The sequence below is a fragment of the Haliotis rufescens genome, unplaced genomic scaffold, assembly GCF_023055435.1.
Source record: "Haliotis rufescens isolate VD_foot unplaced genomic scaffold, xgHalRufe1.0.p SCAF_5, whole genome shotgun sequence".
Lineage (NCBI taxonomy): Eukaryota > Metazoa > Mollusca > Gastropoda > Lepetellida > Haliotidae > Haliotis > Haliotis rufescens.
Genome location: NW_025964223.1, coordinates 26,300,789 through 26,321,247, shown reverse-complemented (window position 1 = coordinate 26,321,247; position 20,459 = coordinate 26,300,789). Strand labels below are relative to the sequence as shown.

General features: G+C 46.2%; 1 protein-coding gene across 2 annotated transcripts; it reads left to right on the top strand.

Annotated features, from left to right (window-relative positions):
* Positions 1-1,686: 1,686 nt before the first annotated feature.
* LOC124110775 (baculoviral IAP repeat-containing protein 3-like) lies at positions 1,687-19,317 on the top strand. Of its 2 annotated transcripts, none has more exons than XM_046470177.2 (6): positions 1,687-1,773; positions 3,518-4,964; positions 5,314-5,489; positions 5,756-5,825; positions 6,177-6,269; positions 17,806-19,317. In XM_046470177.2, exons 2-6 carry the CDS (start codon positions 3,635-3,637, stop codon positions 17,997-17,999), a joined length of 1,863 nt encoding a protein of 620 aa, XP_046326133.2. In that variant the 5' UTR covers positions 1,687-1,773; positions 3,518-3,634; the 3' UTR covers positions 18,000-19,317. The 2 variants fall into 2 exon arrangements, with proteins under 2 accessions (XP_046326133.2, XP_046326143.2); XM_046470187.2 differs by having other exon boundaries at positions 1,695-1,773; positions 3,551-4,964.
* Positions 19,318-20,459: the final 1,142 nt, after the last annotated feature.

Genomic DNA, 20,459 nt, shown 5'->3' with positions numbered 1-20,459 from the left:
CCTGTCTCAACCACATGAACGTCAGTTAGAGACATTTTACGCCCGTTTCCGAAGGTTCATGGAAACTATGTTTGAAAAAAATTATTGTTGATGAATGTTGTTTTTTGGAAAAAACACTTCCCCTCAGGTTTGCATGAGACTGAAAACCCTCATCCTCGGACTGACGACGCCCCTCTGTTTTATTCGTCCGATTCGGGTTTTAAATCTCATAAGAACATAAGGCGTGTTTTATCCTATTCATAAAGCAAGACTGTAACTTTAGGAATACATGAATACCTACTACAGTTATATATTGCCTGGGATATGGAACACCGATGACCGCATGATATACTGCTGTAAGGATTGTCAGTGACATATCTTCATAATACACAATGTGTATGCAGAAATCTCTAGTCCTCGCCACTTGAAATAGAATCACTAAACGCTTAATAAATGAAGACAGCTGCACGTGCATGTGCTTATACAAATAAAGAGATGACTGTAAAGTAATATGACTTACAGTAATGACAATAATTCAAAGTGCGCTTTTAAAAAAAATATCCCTTCTCTTAGCGATACACATCATCATTGAGTTTTGATCGCGAGGTTATAATCCGGATAACAATCGAAAGTCAGGTGACTGCGAGCGGTTATGTTGAGGTCATTCGTGACCAACTCGTGTTATTCCGGGACAAGCTGCAGGTTACGGAAAGGGGCGAGTGGTGACGAATGATGTTGAGGTGAGACATTGGTCAATAGCGATTTAAAGACTACATCTGCACGTGCTTTGCTTTCAGTTCGTGCTGGCAATGTACGTACACTGCGCATTCTACTAAATGTCGCCGTTCGCAGTCACCAATGATGATTTTTATGGCTGGCAAAAATGGATATTTCTTGAAAAACGCACTTTTAATTTTCGTCATTACTGCGAGTAATATTCTTTATGAGCGGGATACCCTGTCACTTTATAAGTATCAGAACACATGCAGCTACCTTCGTTTATAAATCATGCCTTGATTCTGTTTCAAGAGACGAAGTCAAGTGAGTGAGTGAGAGAGTGAGTATGGTTTTACGCCGCTTTTAGCAATACTCCAGCAATATCACGGCGGGGGACACCATAAATTGGGCTTCACACATTCTACCCATGTCGGGAATCGAACCCGGGTCTTCTGCGTGACGAGCGAACGCTTTAACCACTAGGCTACCTGACCGCCTTTGAAGTCTCGATGTTTATACAAGTTTATACAAGTTTATACAAGTGGTAAAACAATGTATAAACATGGGAGATACACTAGGCATCAATCACTCCTATCAAACAGACATACATTCACATTTACTTAAGAGAGCGAATTTTCTAAATGAATAGTTTGTTCATAAATATGCCCCAAATTAATAGTTTGTTAGCAGCGGTGAAAAAAATAAACACCCCACTCCACCCCAACCCATTGAAAAGAGTGCTAAATAATATTGTGAAATAACATTTACGGGAGGAAATGACAGACAGATGTTAAGCAGAAATAACGGAAGAGGTCACGTGACGCCCCGCGTGTCTATTCTAAATTTAGCAAAGTGTTTATAGGTGTATTCTTGATAACTGGTGTCATGTCCTAGTAGCTCTACACTTTGTGCAGCATAACTTGCGCAGCGCAACTAGGACATGGTATCAGTCTATTAGGAGCTATATATAACACTTGGAAATCCCCTGCTATTTATAACAATGATAGCGTTATTCGAGTCCTGACGTGGTGTAGACATTGATTGCAGCAGGAAAAGGACATCTCACCCGCCTGTTCAGTAAGTGACATCTCACTGTAACATCCATGCCGAGTAAGAGTATCAAAACTAACCTCACTTTTACCTTTTATTATTGTACAACAGGGGTGTGTTATGTCCATAAGTACATTGTTAGGATATGGCTTTAGTATTGCCGATGTACGTTAAATCTTTGCATACTTACTCTGCAAGTACTACCCTGATGTTATGTGGTCAGGTTAGAAATACCGTCAATACTTCACAAATGTTGTAAACTGTTTGTACCACCACCGAGAGCCGTCATGTAGGGTCATGGCTTGACTTCCCGACCCCATCGCGGCTCTCGGTTACACCCCGTGTGGACCCGGGGTAGAATATCTACCCAGCGCCCCATTGCTAATCTGGAGATTAGATATCGTTTTCAGTCACACCTACAAAATCATATATTTCTTTAATGAAAGTATCGCAACAAGGTATTTTTGTGGCAAATATAAGTATAAGATATATTTTTATTTATCAGGGCATTTATGTAGAGCATACATTAACCCTTGCATTTTCAGTTGCCACTGTTAATTTCTTTTAAACTTGCAGAATTTTATTCCGATCGTATTGTTATTGTTGTTGGTTATCATCTTCCCGAGGCAAGGGAGTTAACTTAAAACTCAACTCTTAAAGTCAGTTAATTTTTAACTTCCTTGCCTCGGGAAGATGTTTATTTAAAGATCCGCGTCAGTCTATTTTGAGCGATGTATATCCTACAAAATATGATGCTTTCCAGTTTGTTCAGAATGCCCAACGGGAAGCCCTCTGATCTATTTGGAGCGACAGAAAAATCATTTATGAACTGAATATATGTGTTTTTAAGGAATACACCCACTGGTAATATTTCCTTAAATATTTCCAATGGTAAATTTCATAACCATGGAGATTTCGTGTATTGTGACATCAGACATTTCACTGTGTCCTATCGTTTCCACTGGGGGCTAAAGTAGTAAAGTGTAATTGGGTTTAACTAAAGTTAAAAATATCTAAACCTGCATCACTTCGGTCTTTCCTCCCATATCAAGTTGACACACCGTGATATAACTTAAATACGGTTCAAAACGCAAAACTCGGTTATTCACTCACTCATTTGAAGGGCTTACATTGTGTTGTGTTAGATCTGAAGGCGTGAGTATGATGGGTAAAGTGGGAGATATCTTGCAGCCCGCCTACGTATGGTATAGAGTATGTCGTATGTCCTTCATTTGGGAGGACCCGTGAAGATTCGGGGTAGGTTTTTAGCAACCCATGCTTGTCGTAAGAGGCGACTGAAGGGACCGGGTGGTCAGACTCGCTGACTTGGTTGATGCAGGTCATCGTATCTCCATTGCGTAGATCGATGCTCATGATGTCAACCACTGGATTGTTAGGTCCAGACTGGATTATTTACAGACCGCTGCCATATAGCTGGAATAGTTTTGAGTGCGGCGTTAAACAACAAACAAACAAATCATAAGGGAGATAGGTCACTACTGGCAAGTGACTTATTCAGTGATTTATCGTAGCATATTATAGTGCAAGTACCGTAGTACAGTATGCTTATTCTGATGTTTATCTGTTTATCTAGACTAACATCTAGTCTCTGAATAGAACCTAATTTACAGAAAAAATCAGTTGTTAAATTATAGTTATAAAATATAACAAAAAGGAGCCCAGAGATTTTCTTCATTCCTGATACTGCAGTAATCTAGACTTGCCAAAAATTATAGACTTGCATGGGCTGTATTGGATATATTTGTTTCAGGGTCTGTATGACAGACTACTATTTATCCTGCAGAGCGTGATAACACACAACAGGCCTTCGATATTCCACACAGACGAAGCAGATATGATCACACACAACGATTCTTGAAATCACATCATGTTATTTCTTCTCCATACCTGCTCGCCCGGTAGCCTGTGCGTAATTGTTGTAATTGTCCGTGACAAGGACCATCTTCAAACTGAGGAAACATCCGAAAAAGTTGAATACGACCTTGGTGTAGGTAGACCGAACTTCCTCTCAAGGACAAAGATCTCTGTGAGTAGGACATCAACCTGGAGAAGGCCTAGCACGAATCGGACTCATTTGTCTGGCAGTGAATCAGACAAGGTAGTTTTTTCTCGGACTGAACGTCGTGGCTATAAATCTAAATCGAAAACGCATCCAATTGTTCCCCCAAATGTCCATGAGGATCACTTGGTAAGATATATGGAAGTTCGACAGGTGATAAATGACACTTGGTGTACACCAGAAGAGGCGGGATCCTGCACAAGCAAACGAAAAGAAATGCTTTTAGATTTAGTTAAATCGTTTTTCGATGGTCTCTACAAATCAGCAATAGGTATTTTGAAGAAAACACGACCCTTTTGGTTAGAATACCATACTGATAGGTTCGTGCAACCTCCTAGGTTTACAGTCAATATGCTGCACTCGTCAACACATCACATCCAGCCAGGTCCACACAAACCCGTGGTGTCTGCTCCCCCTAGGGTAGATAACATAGACATGGTCAGTGAACTCGTCAGGTATGGGACATTCCACTCATGGTCCAACCCGGCCGCGTGGCCCAACAGGTTAGCAGCGGCCGGATTCTACTACCGTAACCAGGGAGACGAAGTCGTCTGCTTCAGTTGCGGTTGCACGTGTAGTGATTGGCAGCAAGGGGTGGAACCTATGGTTGTTCACAGGAGACTGGCCCCGTCATGCAGGTTCGTCAATGGCCATGCTGAAAATATCCCAGTCATAGAAAGTCAAGAAGCTAAGAATTACTTGATCCAGGTCAGCGGATGTCGCCCTACACAAATTCCTCCAGCTATTGTACACACCACCCCCATGACACAGCAGTCGCAGCCACGGCACCCACAAACAACTACAGTTGCAAATACCGCGGGCTTCCTTTCTTTGCCCCCACCGTCTAGACATCCGGGGGAGGCGACGTCTGTTCCACTGTCGTTGTCACCAGCCCAAATAGCAACGCCAACTACACCAGCGGTTGCGGTGCCACCATCCCATGTCAAGACACACTCATCACCGCCACAGCCTACTCGCCAAACAGTAAAACGTGATGGCAGCACCCTGGGTATAAACACTGACCGACCCCAGCATCCTACGTATGCCGTCACCTCCACCAGGGTCAAGTCCTTCACGTCTTGGCCCCACACAAGTCACACACCTGTCCAGCTTGCAGAAGCAGGCTTCTTTCACACTGGTAAGTATACTCTCAAACTAAAACTGCTTCCACTAACAGCTATGCATTCCGTTCTTAGGGTTACCGATCCGCGAAGAGCCAGGATGGAATAGGTCTTCAAAATCACATGCTTGCCGTAAGATGCGACTATGCTTGTCGTAAGAGGCGACTAACGGGATCGGGTGGTCAGACTCGCTGACTTGGTTGATGCATGTCAGCGTATCCCAATTGCGTGGGTCGATGCTCATGATGTCAGTCACTGGATTGTCTGGTCCAGACTCGATTGTTTACAGACCGCCGTCATATAACAATACAATAATCTTAGAATAACCAAGATACATTGTGCACCATTCTTCGGTGATCATTACAGGACAAGGAGACAGCGTTCGGTGTTTTTTCTGTGGAACTGGTCTTCGCAATTGGGACAGCGGTGACAACCCGTGGGTGGAGCATGCCCGCTGGTCGCCCCAGTGTGTGTACCTCGTGCAGCACCAGGGCAGGGACTTCGTGGACCTTGTGCAGAGTCTGACGTCCGGCGGCAACCAGGTAACGGGGATAACCTTTAATATGAGATAGCATATTGTATCACATGGAAGCATGTGTTACAAATAGAAGATTGAATGGCATGGTTTATGTGAAGAGGTGCAGAGTCTGACGTCCGGCGGCAACCAGATAGCTGGGATAACGTGTAATGTGAGAAATAGCATATTGTATCACATGGAAGCATGTGTTACAAATAGAAGATTGTATGGCATGGTTTATGTGATAGATAATAGATAATGTGTTGCTCATCACTCTTGGCTATCTTGCAGGTGGAATATAGCCAAGTGCAGGACATTCTCCGAGACACGCGTCCCGCAGCCGCCCCCCAGAAACAGCTAGGTACACATCGCCAGATACAATAGACCTAAATGGATTTGGTTTCAGAGCCACATCCATAACAATGTCGTGGATTTGGACCAAATCCAGTTTGTTGATGATTACTAGTATTATGCTGCCGTCATCACCCAGGAGTAACGGCATTGGTGAACTTATTTATTCAAGTATTCAATGTATGAATTCGCTTGATGTACTACTTTGCACGGTTACACTAGTTGTTCGTATGCAATGACATATATGTAATGAACCTGTCCGTAGATGCACTACAAAACAACACATTATGATCGTGCGGAATACATGGGTTATTAGAGTTCTTCTCCAAATGGCTTACAGGTCTCTGTGTATATGTTGTAGGTGTAGGTGCAGGTACAGTGGCTCCAGTGGCTCAAGCCGTTGGGGACGTACCAGGGGAAGTACCAGGGGATGCCTTGGGTGAAGAACACGAAGGTGAGTTGTTCAGACTGTGCTTTCTACTGACCATCACAGAAAACATAAGTTGTCAACCTATCTGGAGGGGCATACGGTAGGATGTACCCTGTGGGCTAACACGATGGGTACATCACACCATATGCCCCGAGGGATATGCTGACAACGAATTTATCTAACTTTTTCATTGAGTAAGACGCTTTGATTCAGCCATTTCAAAGAGCAGATGACGCAAACGAACTGAGTTATTTCCCTTTAACCCATGCATTCGAATAAACTTCGGTTCATATCAGCTCAACAAAACTTATGCGAGATAAGCAAGTTACCTAAGGCGTGTTACGACTGATTTCTGAGCGGGGTACAGGAGGAGCGGACTACGTGGAAAATAATTGCCCGCTCCTAACCAATGAGAAGCTCGTATTTTAATGTAAAGTAAGAAAATGGGCGTTTGTGTTACAAACAGATGAGTGGGCTATTGAGAGTACGCGTTTGTGTTGTTGTAGACTTGACGTGGAGTGGGGAGACAGAGAATACACGTTTGTGTTGTTGTACACTGTGTGGTGGAGTGGGGAGACTGAGAGTACACGTTTGTGTTGTTGTACACTGTGTGGTGGAGTGGGGAGACAGAGAATACACGTTTGTGGTGTTGTAGACTGTGTGGTGGAGTGGGAAGACTGAGGATACACGTTTGTGTTGTTGTAGACTGTGTGGTGGAGTGGGGAGACTGAGAATACGCGTTTGTGTTGTTGTAGACTGTGTGGTGGAGTGGGAAGACTGAGGATACACGTTTGTGTTGTTGTAGACTGTGTGATGGAGTGGGAAGACTGAGAATACATGTTTGTGTTGTTGTAGACTGTGTGATGGAGTGGGAAGACTGAGGATACACGTTTGTGTTGTTGTAGACTGTGTGATGGAGTGGGAAGACTGAGAATACACGTTTGTGTTGTTGTAGACTGTGTGATGGAGTGGGAAGACTGAGAATACACGTTTGTGTTGTTGTAGACTGTGTGGTGGAGTGGGGAGACTGAGAATACACGTTTGTGTTGTTGTACACTGTGTGGTGGAGTGGGGAGACAGAGAATACACGTTTGTGGTGTTGTAGACTGTGTGGTGGAGTGGGGAGACTGAGAGTACACGTTTGTGTTGTTGTAGACTGTGTAGTGGAGTGGGGAGACAGAGAATACACGTTTGTGGTGTTGTACACTGTGTGGTGGAGTGGGGAGACTGAGAATACACGTTTGTGGTGTTGTACACTGTGTGGTGGAGTGGGAAGACTGAGGATACACGTTTGTGGTGTTGTAGACTGTGTGGTGGAGTGGGAAGACAGAGAATACACGTTTGTGGTGTTGTACACTGTGTGGTGGAGTGGGAAGACAGAGAATACACGTTTGTGGTGTTGTACACTGTGTGGTGGAGTGGGGAGACTGAGAATACACGTTTGTGGTGTTGTACACTGTGTGGTGGAGTGGGAAGACAGAGGATACACGTTTGTGGTGTTGTAGACTGTGTGGTGGAGTGGGAAGACAGAGAATACACGTTTGTGGTGTTGTACACTGTGTGGTGGAGTGGGAAGACTGAGGATACACGTTTGTGGTGTTGTAGACTGTGTGGTGGAGTGGGGTGACTGAGGATACACGTTTGTGGTGTTGTAGACTGTGGTGGAGTGGGGAGACTGAGAGTACACGTTTGTGTTGTTGTACACTGTGTGGTGGAGTGGGGAGACTGAGGATACACGTTTGTGGTGTTGTACACTGTGTGGTGGAGTGGGGAGACAGAGAATACACGTTTGTGTTGTTGTAGACTGTGTGGTGGAGTGGGAAGACTGAGGATACACGTTTGTGTTGTTGTACACTGTGTGGTGGAGTGGGGAGACTGAGAGTACCCGTTTGTGTTGTTGTACACTGTGTGGTGGAGTGGGGAGACTAAGAGTACACGTTTGTGTTGTTGTAGACTGTGTGGTGGAGTGGGGAGACTGAGGATACACGTTTGTGTTGTTGTAGACTGTGTGGTGGAGTGGGGAGACTGAGGATACACGTTTGTGGTGTTGTAGACTGTGGTGGAGTGGGGAGACTGAGAGTACCCGTTTGTGTTGTTGTACACTGTGTGGTGGAGTGGGGAGACTGAGAGTACACGTTTGTGTTGTTGTAGACTTGACGTGGAGTGGGGAGACAGAGAATACACGTTTGTGGTGTTGTAGACTGTGTGGTGGAATGGGGAGACTGAGAGTACACGTTTGTGTTGTTGTACACTGTGTGGTGGAGTGGGGAGACAGAGAATACACGTTTGTGTTGTTGTAGACTGTGGTGGAGTGGGGAGACTGAGAATACATGTTTGTGTTGTTGTAGACTGTGTGGTGGAGTGGGGAGACTGAGAATACACGTTTGTGTTGTTGTACACTGTGTGGTGGAGTGGGGAGACTGAGAATACACGTTTGTGGTGTTGTAGACTGTGTGGTGGAGCGGGGAGACTGAGAGTACACGTTTGTGTTGTTGTACACTGTGTGGTGGAGTGGGGAGACTGAGGATACACGTTTGTGTTGTTGTAGACTGTGTGGTGGAGTGGGAAGATTGAGGATACACGTTTGTGTTGTTGTACACTGTGTGGTGGAGTGGGAAGACTGAGGATACACGTTTGTGGTGTTGTAGACTGTGTGGTGGAGAGGGGAGACAGAGAATACACGTTTGTGGTGTTGTAGACTGTGTGGTGGAGTGGGGAGACTGAGAGTACACGTTTGTGTTGTTGTAGACTGTGTGGTGGAGTGGGGAGACTGAGGATACACGTTTGTGTTGTTGTAGACTGTGGTGGAGTGGGGAGACTGAGAGTACACGTTTGTGTTGTTGTAGACTGTGTGGTGGAGTGGGAAGACTGAGAGTACACGTTTGTGTTGTTGTACACTGTGTGGTGGAGTGGGGAGACTGAGAGTACACGTTTGTGTTGTTGTACACTGTGTGGTGGAGTGGGGAGACTGAGAGTACACGTTTGTGTTGTTGTAGACTGTGTGGTGGAGTGGGAAGACTGAGAGTACACGTTTGTGTTGTTGTACACTGTGTGGTGGAGTGGGGAGACTGAGGATACACGTTTGTGTTGTTGTAGACTGTGGTGGAGTGGGGAGACTGAGAGTACACGTTTGTGTTGTTGTAGACTGTGTGGTGGAGTGGGAAGACTGAGGATACACGTTTGTGTTGTTGTAGACTGTGTGGTGGAGTGGGAAGACTGAGGATACACGTTTGTGTTGTTGTAGACTGTGTGGTGGAGTGGGAAGACTGAGGATACACGTTTGTGTTGTTGTAGACTGTGTGGTGGAGTGGGGAGACTGAGAATACACGTTTGTGTTGTTGTAGACTGTGTGGTGGAGTGGGGAGACTGAGAATACATGTTTGTGTTGTTGTAGACTGTGTGGTGGAGTGGGGAGACAGAGAATACACGTTTGTGTTGTTGTAGACTGTGTGGTGGAGTGGGGAGACTGAGAATACACGTTTGTGTTGTTGTAGACTGTGTGGTGGAGTGGGGAGACTGAGAATACACGTTTGTGTTGTTGTACACTGTGTGGTGGAGTGGGGAGACTGACAGTACACGTTTGTGTTGTTGTACACTGTGTGGTGGAGTGGGGAGACAGAGAATACACGTTTGTGTTGTTGTAGACTGTGTGGTGGAGTGGGGAGACTGAGAATACACGTTTGTGGTGTCGTAGACTGTGTGGTGGAGTGGGGAGACAGAGAATACACGTTTGTGTTGTTGTAGACTGTGTGGTGGAGTGGGGAGACTGAGAATACACGTTTGTGGTGTTGTAGACTGTGTGGTGGAGTGGGGAGACTGAGAGTACACGTTTGTGTTGTTGTACACTGTGTGGTGGAGTGGGGAGACTGAGGATACACGTTTGTGTTGTTGTAGACTGTGGTGGAGTGGGGAGACTGAGAGTACACGTTTGTGTTGTTGTTCACTGTGTGGTGGAGTGGGAAGACTGAGGATACACGTTTGTGTTGTTGTAGACTGTGTGGTGGAGTGGGAAGACTGAGGATACACGTTTGTGTTGTTGTAGACTGTGTGGTGGAGTGGGGAGACTGAGGATACACGTTTGTGGTGTTGTAGACTGTGTGGTGGAGTGGGGTGACTGAGGATACACGTTTGTGGTGTTGTAGACTGTGGTGGAGTGGGGAGACTGAGAGTACACGTTTGTGTTGTTGTACACTGTGTGGTGGAGTGGGGAGACTGAGAGTACACGTTTGTGTTGTTGTAGACTTGACGTGGAGTGGGGAGACAGAGAATACACGTTTGTGGTGTTGTAGACTGTATGGTGGAGTGGGGAGACTGAGAGTACACGTTTGTGTTGTTGTACACTGTGTGGTGGAGTGGGGAGACAGAGAATACACGTTTGTGTTGTTGTAGACTGTGTGGTGGAGTGGGGAGACTGAGAATACACGTTTGTGGTGTTGTAGACTGTGTGGTGGAGCGGGGAGACTGAGAGTACACGTTTGTGTTGTTGTACACTGTGTGGTGGAGTGGGGAGACTGAGGATACACGTTTGTGTTGTTGTACACTGTGTGGTGGAGTGGGAAGACTGAGGATACACGTTTGTGTTGTTGTAGACTGTGTGGTGGAGTGGGAAGACTGAGGATACACGTTTGTGTTGTTGTAGACTGTGTGATGGAGTGGGAAGACTGAGGATACACGTTTGTGTTGTTGTACACTGTGTGGTGGAGTGGGAAGACTGAGGATACACGTTTGTGGTGTTGTAGACTGTGTGGTGGAGAGGGGAGACAGAGAATACACGTTTGTGGTGTTGTAGACTGTGTGGTGGAGTGGGGAGACTGAGAGTACACGTTTGTGTTGTTGTAGACTGTGTGGTGGAGTGGGGAGACTGAGGATACACGTTTGTGTTGTTGTAGACTGTGGTGGAGTGGTGAGACTGAGAGTACACGTTTGTGTTGTTGTACACTGTGTGGTGGAGTGGGAAGACTGAGGATACACGTTTGTGTTGTTGTACACTGTGTGGTGGAGTGGGGAGACTGAGGATACACGTTTGTGTTGTTGTAGACTGTGTGGTGGAGTGGGGAGACTGAGAGTACACGTTTGTGTTGTTGTACACTGTGTGGTGGAGTGGGGAGACTGAGGATACACGTTTGTGTTGTTGTACACTGTGTGGTGGAGTGGGAAGACTGAGGATACACGTTTGTGTTGTTGTAGACTGTGTGGTGGAGTGGGAAGACTGAGGATACACGTTTGTGGTGTTGTAGACTGTGTGGTGGAGTGGGGAGACAGAGAATACACGTTTGTGGTGTTGTAGACTGTGTGGTGGAGTGGGGAGACTGAGAGTACACGTTTGTGTTGTTGTAGACTGTGTGGTGGAGTGGGAAGACTGAGGATACACGTTTGTGTTGTTGTAGACTGTGTGGTGGAGTGGGAAGACTGAGGATACACGTTTGTGTTGTTGTAGACTGTGTGGTGGAGTGGGAAGACTGAGGATACACGTTTGTGGTGTTGTAGACTGTGTGGTGGAGTGGGGAGACAGAGAATACACGTTTGTGGTGTTGTAGACTGTGTGGTGGAGTGGGGAGACTGAGAGTACACGTTTGTGTTGTTGTAGACTGTGTGGTGGAGTGGGGACACTGAGGATACACGTTTGTGTTGTTGTACACTGTGTGGTGGAGTGGGAAGACTGAGGATACACGTTTGTGTTGTTGTAGACTGTGTGGTGGAGTGGGAAGACTGAGGATACACGTTTGTGTTGTTGTAGACTGTGTGGTGGAGTGGGGAGACTGAGAGTACACGTTTGTGTTGTTGTAGACTGTGTGGTGGAGTGGGGAGACTGAGAGTACACGTTTGTGTTGTTGTACACTGTGTGGTGGAGTGGGGAGACTGAGAGTACACGTTTGTGTTGTTGTACACTGTGTGGTGGAGTGGGGAGACTGAGAGTACACGTTTGTGTTGTTGTAGACTGTGTGGTGGAGTGGGAAGACTGAGAGTACACGTTTGTGTTGTTGTACACTGTGTGGTGGAGTGGGGAGACTGAGGATACACGTTTGTGTTGTTGTAGACTGTGGTGGAGTGGGGAGACTGAGAGTACACGTTTGTGTTGTTGTAGACTGTGTGGTGGAGTGGGAAGACTGAGGATACACGTTTGTGTTGTTGTAGACTGTGTGGTGGAGTGGGAAGACTGAGGATACACGTTTGTGTTGTTGTAGACTGTGTGGTGGAGTGGGAAGACTGAGAATACACGTTTGTGTTGTTGTAGACTGTGTGGTGGAGTGGGGAGACTGAGAATACACGTTTGTGTTGTTGTAGACTGTGTGGTGGAGTGGGGAGACTGAGAATACATGTTTGTGTTGTTGTAGACTGTGTGGTGAAGTGGGGAGACAGAGAATACACGTTTGTGTTGTTGTAGACTGTGTGGTGGAGTGGGGAGACTGAGAATACGCGTTTGTGTTGTTGTAGACTGTGTGGTGGAGTGGGGAGACTGAGAATACACGTTTGTGTTGTTGTACACTGTGTGGTGGAGTGGGGAGGCTGAGAGTACACGTTTGTGTTGTTGTAGACTGTGTGGTGGAGTGGGGAGACAGAGAATACACGTTTGTGTTGTTGTACACTGTGTGGTGGAGTGGGGAGACTGAGGATACACGTTTGTGTTGTTGTAGACTGTGTGATGGAGTGGGAAGACTGAGGATACACGTTTGTGTTGTTGTAGACTGTGTGGTGGAGTGGGAAGACTGAGGATACACGTTTGTGGTGTTGTAGACTGTGTGGTGGAGAGGGGAGACAGAGAATACACGTTTGTGGTGTTGTAGACTGTGTGGTGGAGTGGGGAGACTGAGAGTACACGTTTGTGTTGTTGTAGACTGTGTGGTGTAGTGGGGAGACTGAGGATACACGTTTGTGTTGTTGTAGACTGTGGTGGAGTGGGGAGACTGAGAGTACACGTTTGTGTTGTTGTACACTGTGTGGTGGAGTGGGAAGACTGAGGATACACGTTTGTGTTGTTGTACACTGTGTGGTGGAGTGGGGAGACTGAGGATACACGTTTGTGTTGTTGTAGACTGTGGTGGAGTGGGGAGACTGAGAGTACACGTTTGTGTTGTTGTACACTGTGTGGTGGAGTGGGAAGACTGAGGATACACGTTTGTGTTGTTGTAGACTGTGTGGTGGAGTGGGAAGACTGAGGATACACGTTTGTGTTGTTGTACACTGTGTGGTGGAGTGGGAAGACTGAGGATACACGTTTGTGGTGTTGTAGACTGTGTGGTGGAGTGGGGAGACAGAGAATACACGTTTGTGGTGTTGTAGACTGTGTGGTGGATTTGGGAGACTGAGAGTACACGTTTGTGTTGTTGTAGACTGTGTGGTGGAGTGGGGAGACTGAGGATACACGTTTGTGTTGTTGTACACTGTGTGGTGGAGTGGGAAGACTGAGGATACACGTTTGTGTTGTTGTAGACTGTGTGGTGGAGTGGGAAGACTGAGGATACACGTTTGTGTTGTTGTAGACTGTGTGGTGGAGTGGGGAGACTGAGAGTACACGTTTGTGTTGTTGTAGACTGTGTGGTGGAGTGGGAAGACTGAGAGTACATGTTTGTGTTGTTGTACACTGTGTGGTGGAGTGGGGAGACTGAGAGTACACGTTTGTGTTGTTGTACACTGTGTGGTGGATTTGGGAGACTGAGAGTACACGTTTGTGTTGTTGTAGACTGTGTGGTGGAGTGGGAAGACTGAGAGTACACGTTTGTGTTGTTGTACACTGTGTGGTGGAGTGGGGAGACTGAGGATACACGTTTGTGTTGTTGTAGACTGTGGTGGAGTGGGGAGACAGAGTACACGTTTGTGTTGTTGTAGACTGTGTGGTGGAGTGGTAAGACTGAGGATACACGTTTGTGTTGTTGTAGACTGTGTGGTGGAGTGGGAAGACTGAGGATACACGTTTGTGTTGTTGTAGACTGTGTGGTGGAGTGGGAAGACTGAGGATACACGTTTGTGTTGTTGTAGACTGTGTGGTGGAGTGGGGAGACTGAGAATACACGTTTGTGTTGTTGTAGACTGTGTGGTGGAGTGGGGAGACTGAGAATACATGTTTGTGTTGTTGTAGACTGTGTGGTGGAGTGGGGAGACAGAGAATACACGTTTGTGTTGTTGTAGACTGTGTGGTGGAGTGGGGAGACTGAGAATGCACGTTTGTGTTGTTGTAGACTGTGTTGTGGAGTGGGGAGACAGAGAATACACGTTTGTGTTGTTGTACACTGTGTGGTGGAGTGGGGAGACTGAGAATACATGTTTGTGTTGTTGTAGACTGTGTGGTGGAGTGGGGAGACAGAGAATACACGTTTGTGTTGTTGTAGACTGTGTGGTGGAGTGGGGAGACTGAGAATACACGTTTGTGTTGTTGTAGACTGTGTGGTGGAGTGGGGAGACTGAGAATACACGTTTGTGTTGTTGTACACTGTGTGGTGGAGTGGGGAGACTGAGAGTACACGTTTGTGTTGTTGTACACTGTGTGGTGGAGTGGGGAGACAGAGAATACACGTTTGTGTTGTTGTACACTGTGTGGTGGAGTGGGGAGACTGAGAATACACGTTTGTGTTGTTGTAGACTGTGTGGTGGAGTGGGGAGACTGAGAATACACGTTTGTGTTGTTGTACACTGTGTGGTGGAGTGGGGAGACTGAGAATACACGTTTGTGTTGTTGTAGACTGTGTGGTGGAGTGGGGAGACTGAGAATACACGTTTGTGGTGTTGTACACTGTGTGGTGGAGTGGGGAGACTGAGAATACACGTTTGTGGTATTGTAGACTGTGGTGGAGTGGCGAGACTGAGAGTACACGTTTGTGTTGTTGTACACTGTGTGGTGGAGTGGGGAGACTGAGAGTACACGTTTGTGTTGTTGTACACTGTGTGGTGGAGTGGGGAGACTGAGAGTACACGTTTGTGTTGTTGTAGACTGTGTGGTGGAGTGGGGAGACTGAGAATACACGTTTGTGTTGTTGTACACTGTGTGGTGGAGTGGGGAGACTGAGAATACACGTTTGTGGTATTGTAGACTGTGGTGGAGTGGCGAGACTGAGAGTACACGTTTGTGTTGTTGTAGACTGTGTGGTGGAGTGGGGAGACTGAGAGTACACGTTTGTGTTGTTGTACACTGTGTGGTGGAGTGGGGAGACTGAGAATACACGTTTGTGTTGTTGTACACTGTGTGGTGGAGTGGGGAGACTGAGAGTACACGTTTGTGTTGTTGTAGACTGTGTGGTGGAGTGGGGAGACAGAGAATACACGTTTGTGTTGTTGTAGACTGTGTGGTGGAGTGGGGAGACTGAGAGCACACGTTTGTGTTGTTGTAGACTGTGTGGTGGAGTGGGGAGACAGAGAATACATGTTTGTGTTGTTGTAGACTGTGTTGTGAAGTGGGGAGACTGAGAGTACACGTTTGTGTTGTTGTACACTGTGTGGTGGAGTGGGGAGACTGAGAGTACACGTTTGTGTTGTTGTAGACTGTGTGGTGGAGTGGGGAGACAGAGAATACACGTTTGTGTTGTTGTAGACTGTGTAGTGGAGTGGGGAGACTGAGGATACACGTTTGTGTTGTTGTAGACTGTGTTGTGGAGTGGGGAGACTGAGAATACACGTTTGTGGTTTTGTAGACTGTGGTGGAGTGGCGAGACTGAGAATACACGTTTGTGTTGTTGTACACTGTGTGGTGGAGTGGGGAGACTGAGAATACATGTTTGTGTTGTTGTAGACTGTGTGGTGGAGTGGGGAGACTGAGAATACACGTTTGTGTTGTTGTAGACTGTGTGGTGGAGTGGGGAGACTGAGAATACACGTTTGTGTTGTTGTAGACTGTGTGGTGGAGTGGGGAGACTGAGAATACACGTTTGTGTTGTTGTACACTGTGTGGTGGAGTGGGGAGACAGAGAATACACGTTTGTGTTGTTGTACACTGTGTGGTGGAGTGGGGAGACTGAGAATACACGTTTGTGTTGTTGTAGACTGTGTGGTGGAGTGGGGAGACTGAGAATACATGTTTGTGTTGTTGTAGACTGTGTGGTGGAGTGGGGAGACAGAGAATACACGTTTGTGTTGTTGTAGACTGTGTGGTGGAGTGGGGAGACTGAGAATACACGTTTGTGTTGTTGTAGACTGTGTGGTGGAGTGGGGAGACTGAGAATACACGTTTGTGTTGTTGTACACTGTGTGGTGGAGTGGGGAGACTGAGAGTACACGTTTGTGTTGTTGTACACTGTGTGGTGGAGTGGGGAGACAGAGAATACACGTTTGTGTTGTTGTACACTGTGTGGTGGAGTGGGGAGACTGAGAATACACGTTTGTGTTGTTGTAGACTGTGTGGTGGAGTGGGGAGACTGAGAATACACGTTTGTGTTGTTGTACACTGTGTGGTGGAGTGGGGAGACTGAGAATACACGTTTGTGTTGTTGTAGACTGTGTGGTGGAGTGGGGAGACTGAGAATACACGTTTGTGGTGTTGTACACTGTGTGGTGGAGTGGGGAGACTGAGAATACACGTTTGTGGTATTGTAGATTGTGGTGGAGTGGCGAGACTGAGAGTACACGTTTGTGTTGTTGTACACTGTGTGGTGGAGTGGGGAGACTGAGAGTACACGTTTGTGTTGTTGTACACTGTGTGGTGGAGTGGGGAGACTGAGAATACACGTTTGTGTTGTTGTAGACTGTGTGGTGGAGTGGGGAGACAGAGTACACGTTTGTGTTGTTGTAGACTGTGTGGTGGAGTGGGGAGACAGAGAATACACGTTTGTGTTGTTGTAGACTGTGTGGTGGAGTGGGGAGACTGAGAGTACACGTTTGTGTTGTTGTAGACTGTGTGGTGGAGTGGGGAGACTGAGAATACACGTTTGTGGTGTTGTACACTGTGTGGTGGAGTGGGGAGACTGAGAATACACGTTTGTGGTATTGTAGACTGTGGTGGAGTGGCGAGACTGAGGATACACGTTTGTGTTGTTGTACACTGTGTGGTGGAGTGGGGAGACTGAGAGTACACGTTTGTGTTGTTGTACACTGTGTGGTGGAGTGGGGAGACTGAGAATACACGTTTGTGTTGTTGTAGACTGTGTGGTGGAGTGGGGAGACTGAGAGTACACGTTTGTGTTGTTGTAGACTGTGTGGTGGAGTGGGGAGACAGAGAATACATGTTTGTTTTGTTGTAGACTGTGTTGTGAAGTGGGGAGACTGAGAGTACACGTTTGTGTTGTTGTACACTGTGTGGTGGAGTGGGGAGACTGAGAGTACACGTTTGTGTTGTTGTAGACTGTGTGGTGGAGTGGGGAGACAGAGAATACACGTTTGTGTTGTTGTAGACTGTGTAGTGGAGTGGGGAGACTGAGGATACACGTTTGTGTTGTTGTAGACTGTGTTGTGGAGTGGGGAGACTGAGAATACACGTTTGTGGTTTTGTAGACTGTGGTGGAGTGGCGAGACTGAGAATACACGTTTGTGTTGTTGTAGACTGTGTTGTGAAGTGGGGAGACTGAGAATACACGTTTGTGTTGTTGTAGACTTGACGTGGAGTGGGGAGACTGAGAGGACACGTTTTATGTTTCAGATGATTCTTTGGTTGAGGAGAACGAGCGGTTGAAGCAGCAGACGATGTGTAAAATCTGCCTGGACAAGGAGGTCAGCATCGTCTTCCTGCCTTGTGGTCATCTCGTCTGCTGCGTGGAATGTGCCCCTGCTCTCAGAAAGTGTCCCATGTGCCGTGGAAATATCAGGGGGACCGTTAGAGCTTTCATGAGTTAGTGTGCTGGATAAACACTCTGATGGCTCTAGCCTTGGGTTCTGTTTGGTTGAAATTTGATGAGCCAAACGTTTCATAATAATTTCATATAATTTCATGTGTTTTTTGTGTTCACACAAGCACACCATCGGTGTGACATTTAGGAGTCATAAGTGGGAAACTCTCGTTGTTATTAGTTGTCTAAATTCACTGTGTTAAGGGTTCAAAGATTCCCGAGACGATGGTTAGACACTAGACCCAGATGTCCTATTGAAAACAATACAGGTTGTTGGGTGTCTCTGGGTGATGAACAAGATGTTGATGATCAGATGTCCGAAGTCTCTAGTTTTAGATCGGACACCTGTGAATCAGGCAACTCCACATCCTGTGGTACAACAGTCGTTCCAGGGGTGATGTGCTTCTTGTGTGTCTAATTCATTTTTAAGGAGAGGTCATAGAAACAATTACATAATAGTTGATGGCGCTCTAATGTCAAATTGAACATCATTTTCAACGTTGCCGAAACCCTTTATCATAGCCCATTTGGTGAATTGTGTACGAGCATAGATATATTGAACTTCCATGTGAAGAAAGGAATAGTTTCATACTGTTGTAGAAATATTGAAATTTCCTCTGATTATGTAGGATAGATGGTAGCATTTACGTGGTTAATAGCTCCTTACCGATATGAAGATCGCTTTGGGACAGCACGTTTCAGATCTTGCCCAACGTGCGAGCACGTGCGTTTGTCGGCTGCATGCCGATTTAGTGTTTTCAGTCGTGGGTCGTATGGTAAGAGCGCCCCGATTGGTTGGTGACAGACGGGATTAGCCAGTGGCTGCACCGTTCTGACGTGTTGACCCAGAGGTGTAGGATAGATGTTAGTATTTTCGGCATCAATATCTCCTTAATAAAAGAATCACAACGCAAAGTCATAAAAATAGTAGGTGTCTAAATGTGCCCAAAGTCTGTCCTTTTACACTGTATATACTAGTCTCTGCTGCATAAATTTGCGTATGTTTTAAGCTGTTTAAAATGTACCTGTACCTAAGGTTAGACTTAAGTAAACCATCTGTTGGTCTGCCCAAGTAACAGCTTAAAACAACAAAATGGTCCATTACACAATTAATCCCTTGCCACTTCTACTCAATGAATTTAATGTATTAATGTATTTTCATTATCATTAAATCTTAACCTTAACCACATAACTCTTCCAACTTCTTTCTCTCGGAGAAGAAACACATAACCCTGATCACGCGTAACCGTGGTTAATGTGTCACATCCCCAAGTGATACTGAATGAATAAAGACTGAATTTACAGCAATAAAGTATGCTGTTATTTGTGCAGTTTGCAAGCATCTCTCACAGACAATTGAACATGTTCAGTGAGGACAAACATGACAAATGATTTAAAGTATTGTTAAAGTTACGGTTTTAAGCGCCATGTTGACCTGAAAACATAATACATTATTCATAACACATTTGCCAACATGGACTTTTTACCCACATGTAACATATACTCACACGCAAAAGAAACGCAAGTGGTTTTAAGCAAATAGGTAACAAACACGAAACCATAAATTGATACGAGTTTCAGCATGTAGTGAAGCCTGGTGTTATCAATATTTTTTGTTGCATTTTGGAAGCCCCGAGTAAAAACGCAACATAAAAAACGAATCGCCAAAACGCACCATTTCAACAAATATGTGGGTATCATGCACCCATTTCTCGCGAAATCGAAAATGCACGAGTGAGTGAGTGAGTTAAAATTTAACGTCGCATCGGCATTATTTCAGCCATATAGCGACTAATGCACGAACTGTAGTGGGTATAAAACTGTGGCCGATTCTTGGACCTACCACTCCTTGGTCAACAATGCCACGCCTAACTCAAATTCAGAGAAACCAGGCTATCGGACGTTTGGAAGCTGGAGAGTCTGTCCAAGATGTTGCCCGTCATTTCAACGTTAACATAACCACAATTTACCGTCTCCATCATCGATACAATGCTACACAGACCACAGATGACCCTCCTCGGAGCGGTCGTCCTAGGGTCACCACACTCGACAAGATCGGCAGATTAACCGTCAACACCAGCGACATCCGTTCCTAACTGCAAGTGAAAGTGCTCGACAGACCATAGGAACACATAATGGACACATTAGCCGGGACACTGTGATCCGACGTCTCCGTTCCAACAACCTCAGATGTCGCCGACCAGCACGTCGTCCTGTTCTCCAACCACGGCATCGACAAGCACGACCGTCAGTGGGCACAGGGTCATCACAGTTGGCGTCATCGTGAGTGGAGGCGTGTCATCTTTTCATCTGTGTCATCTGAGTCGCTTTTGTGTCTCCCATGCAGACGGAAGAGACAGAATTTGGCGGCGTCGAGGTGATCGTTCCGCTGACAGAAACGTTGTGGAAAGGGATCCATGGGGTGGACCTAGCGTCATGATATGGTTGGTTGGTTGGTTTGTTGTTT

Excerpts from the sequence above, each read along its gene's own strand:
- LOC124110775 (XM_046470177.2), top strand. The coding sequence starts at position 3,635 with ATGTTATTTCTTCTCCATACCTGCTCGCCCGGTAGCCTGTGCGTAATT. Across the intron at positions 4,965-5,313 it reads AGCAGGCTTCTTTCACACTG|GACAAGGAGACAGCGTTCGG; the intron begins GTAAGTATACTC and ends TGATCATTACAG. Across the intron at positions 5,490-5,755 it reads TGACGTCCGGCGGCAACCAG|GTGGAATATAGCCAAGTGCA; the intron begins GTAACGGGGATA and ends GCTATCTTGCAG.